Genomic DNA, 5,837 nt, shown 5'->3' with positions numbered 1-5,837 from the left:
AAAAGGAATATTTGAAAATTTCGAAGAATAAAAAAATTTATTTCAGAGAAATTCTTTCGCACGGATTTAAAAGTTTTATTTGTAAACATTAAATAATTCTTTTTTTGTGTCCTCTAAAGTTTTTTTTTTGTTGTTTTTTTTTTTTTTTGGAATCTGGCACCGAACGCGTCACAGAAGTTGTATACATCATGTCGTGGGCCTATCACACACTCATGGAGCTCTTATGTAAGATGGATTATTATTATTATTATTATTTTTGTTATTATTATTCCCTCCCCAATCCATTTCCAATGTGAAATCATATCTACCTAGACGTTCAGAAGACATGGGACATAAGACATTGCGTGCTCAGCGTGAAACGCGGGTGATTTTTTTCTGTGTGTGTGTGTGTGTGTGTGTGTGTGTGTTTGGGGGGGGGGCGTTGGAATTTGCGCCATGCGTCCAGTAGCTTCCCCGGCGATAGAAATAATAAATATATAGAAACGTTTATATTCAACAGCAACAATACTTACAGCACATACAAACAAGGAATGTCTGACAGATTTTTTTTTTTTTTTACAAACACCATGGATCCCTCCTCTTTCTATACAGATGAGATAGTTGTTTTTTTTCCACGTACGCGTCAAAAGGATGTCATAACTACGAATCTGTATCAAATCTAGCAGACTACATAGTGTCCGGTATATATTATATATAGACATCACCTCAGCAAGTGCCTATAAAAGGAAAAAAAAGGGGGTATTGGAAGGGGGTGGGGGGTCTACATGCGTTGTCTTCTCTGGATAATTTTGGGAGGGTGGTGGCGGGAGGGGGGGGGGGTCCTGTCAGAAACACATAGGCACGATTCAGAAAAAAAAAAATTAAATATTTCCATTGTAAACAAACTTTGTACAGGTGTTTTTATAAACCGATGCGTTTTTTTTCCGGTGGCATCGCATAATCTATTGTAATATACAGTGTGTGTTTACGTGTGTGTATGTGTGTGTGTGTAGGCGTGTGCGCGCGTCCATATATATAGAGAGATATTTATATATAAATGGAGTATGTTACATCTGAGTGCGCCGGTTATTTGTAGGATCGGATTAACTCGGGTGGTCAGTCTTTCCGTTTTCTTTTTTTGAAGGGGGGGGGGGGAGGAGAAGGAAAGATCGAGAAATGAAATAAATCAAAATACATGGGAGGATTCGGGAAGGCCTTTCTTTCCGGGGTTCGTCTTGTAATTTTTTTTTTTCTTTCAATCCTCATTCTATAAGCCTATGCAGATATTCAGAATGAATGACCTTTTTAAAATAATTTAAAAAGAATTAAATTAAAAAAAAAAAAAAAAAATCGGCCCGGGGTCTGAATGGAACAGTCCGTGGGAAGTTCTCCGAGGCCTCAGAAAGGGAGAGTGTCGAGGAAAAGTTTGTCAATTATTGCCGGCGGGGGGACGAGATCTTCTAGTTTTAGGTAAAAGATGCGCTGCAGACCTTGGGTGCACAGAGTGCGCAGTTCGGGCAGCTTCCCTAAGAGTTTCGACAGGTAGTTGGGTCGGTTTAGTCCCCCGCCGTTGAACGTCACTTGATCTTTCAGGCAGTTGACGATCTTGTTTTGGAGATCCTCGACTCGTTTGGGTTCCTTAAGACCGTGTCGCTCTAAAATAAAATAAATGATCATTGAAAAGAAAATAATAACGGAGTGAATAAACGAGAGAGATGTGTTTTCGGGCGCCCATTCATGCGCGCTTTACGCAGCGCGTCATTCCCCGTTGTTATTTGATTTGATTTGATTCTCTTTACGCACCTGTTACCATCGCCAGCGCCGCGATGCAGGAAAAAGCCGAGATGTCGATGTTCATGCTCTGCAAGTTGGAAGAAAACTCCACGATGGCGTCCACCCACTCCCCGAAGCCGCGGACGCACTGGAGCCGGTGCAGCACCACGCCGTTGCAGAAGATGAGCTTCCCTTCCACCGGGTTGGACCTACGAGAGGAGGGAAAAGAAAAAAGAAAAGGAAGAAAAGCATCCGGGCTTGGAAGGATGGAAGGTGGTGGTGATCATCACCCATCATCTGGAGATGATCGCTTTCCACGGGTGACGCCTTACCTGTACGCCAGCCGCAGCACGAAGAGCTCCAGGAAGGCGGACTCGAAGAGCAGGTCCTGGTCCTGCTTGGGCAGCTCGCAGAAACCGGGGATCTTCTCCGCCCAGCCTCGGATGATCTCCATGGAGCCCGTCAGAAGGTCGTAGAACTGCTGGATGTGCTGAGTGTTGTCACCGGTCATTTGGTAGTCAGGGTTCGCCTGGAACTGGAATTTAATTTAAACGCGCCCTTAATGAGGCCCCTTAAAATATATAATCCGTGAAATTGCAAATGCCTATTTTCCGAGAGGGCATGAGAGCTTTTTTACAATTAATGTCTCCCCTTTTATTAACTTCTATATTTCTGCTTAGAAAGAAATACGCCGCATTAAAACAGAGGGGAGAAAAAAGCCGAGGAAAGAGTTGTTTTCACTTCACAATATATCCCCTGTTTCTTTTTAAAAGTCGCGTTATGTTTTTTTTTTTTTTTGTTTTTTTGTTTTTTTTTATTTCGGACTTACTCTGGAGTAATCCAGGGCGGACATGGAGGGGTTGGAGTCCACATGGGCCCTGACAAGGGCGCTGATGAGGCTCACCGGCGGCGACGGGGGTGAGGGCTCCTGGGGGCTTTTGGGTTTGGATGGTAGGCGTCCTCTCCGACCTTTCAGATTATCCGTTCGTACAACTTGGATGGACACACACACACACACACACACACACACATGCGCAGTCAATCAGTCCTGTTCTTGTGCGTAAAAATGTTGCATCGCATAATCCACGCATGGTGTGATTTTTTTTTTTCCAAGGGATGTGGGGAAGGGGAGGGGGGCTCCACGGCCTACCTTCTCTCACCATTCCGACGACAAGGCACTTCTGGAAGCGGCAGAACTGGCAGCGGTTTCTCCGACGTTTGTCCACAGGACAGTTCTTATTTGCTAGACACACGTATTTTGCGTTTTTCTGCACGGTGCGCTGCGGGGAGGAAAAGCATTGCGTCACTGCGTGGGGCCTTTTTTTTTGCTGGTCACAAACTGTGGATTTATCCAAAAAAAAAAGGAAAAGGAAAAAAAAACTGTTCTCAAGTAGGCATTTCCTGTTTGACACCCCATCTCTCTCTCTCTCTCTCACACACACACACACACACACAGACAGCTCCCTGTATACCTTTGAGATCATTAATGTGGCGATAAATTAAATGCCATAAAGTTTTACGCACGCGAATTAAAGCTCTTATTTGGTGTCATCACTCCGCCCCCGATTAAACGTGCAGAATATTATCATTCTCCGTGATAATTGCGCGGACGTGCACGGAGTGACGAGCACCCACGACGCATTTTGGGTAGTTTTTTGGGGGGGAGGGAGGCGTGTTAAAAAAAAAAAAAGATCAGGTCTGCGGGGCCCCACCTTGAAGAACCCCTTGCAGCCTTCGCAGGTCCTCACGCCGTAGTGCTGGCACGCCGCGTTGTCCCCGCACACCGCGCACAGCCCCTCGTTGGACGGCGAGCCGCGGGAAGGCGGCGACGGCACCTGGCTGTCCACCAGCTGGTGCCCGTGGCCGAGCTGCAGCGAGTGCGGGAACGCCAGGCCGCCTTGTTTCCGGATGGCGCTCGGCACCGCGAAGCTCTGGCCGTCCAGGCCGCGGTGCGCGCCGGGGCCGTCGTGCGTCATGGAGACGTGCAGCGGCCCGTCGAAGCGCATCTGGCAGCTGGACGCCGGCGTGCCGGGCGGCGACTGCTTGAAGGAGAACAGGGAGAGCCGCGACACCGGGTTCTTGCGCTGCTCCATCATGTGGGACGTGGCGGCCACGTAGTTCTGGTGGAAGCTGTGCAGGGAGCCGGGATCCTCCCACATGTGGTTCGGCTGCACCTGGAAGTTGGGCGTGCTCGGGGCGTGGGGCGACGAGGGCTTGAAGTACACGGGACCCGAGTGGGCCATCATCTCGTCGGACTGCGGGGCCAGGTGGCCCTGCTGGTGGTAGCTGTGCATCTGGACGTCCTCCACCTTGATGGAGGTCTGCTCTCCGGAGTGGGGCATCTGGTACAGGCACGGCGGTTTCACGTCGTAGCTGCTGCTGTAGTTGTCCATGAACGTGCTGAAGCTCGGGAGGGACGTCGTGGCCGTGATCTCGGTGTTGGTCAAGTCCATGCTAAACTTCACGAACTCGGGTGTTAAGAAGTCGCAGCTGTATTCTCCCGCGGCGTGGTAGCTGTAGCTCTGAGAGGCGGGACTCGCTCCTTGCGGTGATGATCCATACTGAGCCTGGACGCAGGGCATGGCTGCAAGGCGACACGGGGAAAAGCGTGAGCGTTTCCCCGGTGAGACTGTGGGCTTTTCCACGCGGGGGACATCGCACACACACACACACACATGCGTCTTCATTTTTTTTTTTTTTCTTCTCTTTTTGAAGGGAAACTTACCTCAAGTCTTCTGACAGTGTTCCGGCGACACTTGAAATAGGAAGATGCGCGGCCGTGCGGGTGCAAGCGGGCGGTGGTTCCGCTCTGGATCTTCCCCTGATTGATGAAAATAAAAGAAACGACTTGGGTATTTTTACTGAGAAGAAATGGCGTAAAACTCACGCATTGGGCGCACAAGGATCGGATGCGTAGGAGAAAAAAAACTCTCGATATTAGTGAGTGACAAAATATGCGCCACTTCGGCGCGCAACTTTGCGCACTTGGGAGCGTGTGTGTGTTGGGGGGGGCGACTTGTCCAGAAAAAAAAAAAAATCCAAAGAAAAAGTCAGTATCCGCGCCGGTTGTGTTCGCTTTCTGTTTTTTTTTTTTTTTTACATTTAAAATTGTATTTTAAAAACAAAGTTCCGGGTGTGTCCGAGGAGAAGAGCGGAGCGCCGAGCCGAGCCGAGCCGAGCCGAGCCGAGCCGAGCCGGGCTTACCTCTTTCTCCTCCGGTAAGTGGCTTTCAATCCATGCAACCAGCCCACGGGTGGAATTCATCAATTTCTGTTCCCGTTTATGGTTTCAAAAAAAAAAGTAAAAATTAAAAAAAAAAGAAGCTCCAAAGTCTGCGTGGCGTGGCGGCCGAAACCCGCGTCACTCCGCGCACTGACAGCGACACCAGCGTGGACTACCCACTCCTTCCAATGTGGCTTTGTTTATGTGAGCTCCGGATTCCGTGGCCCACGTGTTTCACGACACGACGTCATCTGCGTCGACACGTCCACGGACCAATCAGTGCCTGCGTTTTCTCGAGCCCCGTTTTGTGTGTGTGTGTGTGTGTGTGTGTGTTTGTCCTGTGGTATGTGATCTATGTTGCTTCCCACATGGACATAAGCGGGGGATGCGGTGGACATTAAAACCCGCCAAAAAAGTCCTTGCAGACACTTCTCTGTTTTTCCACGTCACGCGTGTTTGTCTGAACTTCACTCGTGCACCTGCAGAGTCCCCCCCCCCACATGTCACATGATCAGCAGTGCGTTGATTGCGGGTTTGTTATTTAAAAGCGCGCGTTTGGAAACTGCGTAATGTTTTTTTTTTTTTTTTTTTTTTTGCGGGCACCGTTATGTCACCGCCGGAATCCTGTGCCAGACGCACAACACTTGCACGAAGCAGGCATTATGAAGGGGAGGGGGGATGCGGGGGGGGGGGGGGTGCGGGAGTTGCGGGGGAAGGGGGGGCCAGTATTATTCTTCGTTATCGTCTGACAGCCTTTTTTTCTGTATTTCAATTGTGTTCCAAATTTAGATCTCATATGGGCTCGGGTATGTGCAGTGGCTCGCCTATTCATAGCACTGGGAGTGTGTGTGTGTGTGTGTGTG

The 5,837-nt window shown here is 49.1% G+C and overlaps 1 protein-coding gene across 3 annotated transcripts; it reads right to left on the bottom strand.

Annotated features, from left to right (window-relative positions):
* Nucleotides 1-760: 760 nt before the first annotated feature.
* Nucleotides 761-5,296, bottom strand: nr4a2a (nuclear receptor subfamily 4, group A, member 2a). Of its 3 annotated transcripts, none has more exons than XM_086144674.1 (8): nt 4,957-5,296; nt 4,478-4,573; nt 3,465-4,336; nt 2,903-3,032; nt 2,657-2,745; nt 2,085-2,287; nt 1,783-1,961; nt 761-1,634 (listed from the first exon to the last, which is right to left on the bottom strand). In XM_086144674.1, exons 3-8 carry the CDS (start codon nt 4,332-4,334, stop codon nt 1,378-1,380), a joined length of 1,728 nt encoding a protein of 575 aa, XP_086000800.1. In that variant the 5' UTR covers nt 4,335-4,336; nt 4,478-4,573; nt 4,957-5,296; the 3' UTR covers nt 761-1,377. The 3 variants fall into 3 exon arrangements, with proteins under 3 accessions (XP_086000800.1, XP_086000801.1, XP_086000799.1); XM_086144673.1 differs by having other exon boundaries at nt 764-1,634; nt 2,582-2,745; XM_086144675.1 differs by lacking the exons at nt 4,478-4,573; nt 4,957-5,296 and having other exon boundaries at nt 763-1,634; nt 2,582-2,745; nt 3,465-4,334.
* Between the last annotated feature and the right edge of the window lie 541 nt (nt 5,297-5,837).

The sequence above is a fragment of the Fistularia commersonii genome, chromosome 4 (assembly GCF_037954325.1).
Source record: "Fistularia commersonii isolate RoL2024-O1a breed Wild chromosome 4, RoL_Fcom_v1.0, whole genome shotgun sequence".
In the NCBI taxonomy this organism is placed as follows: Eukaryota; Metazoa; Chordata; class Actinopteri; order Syngnathiformes; family Fistulariidae; genus Fistularia; species Fistularia commersonii.
Note: the sequence above shows the minus strand (reverse complement) of the source record. Positions and strands in the feature narration are given on the sequence as shown.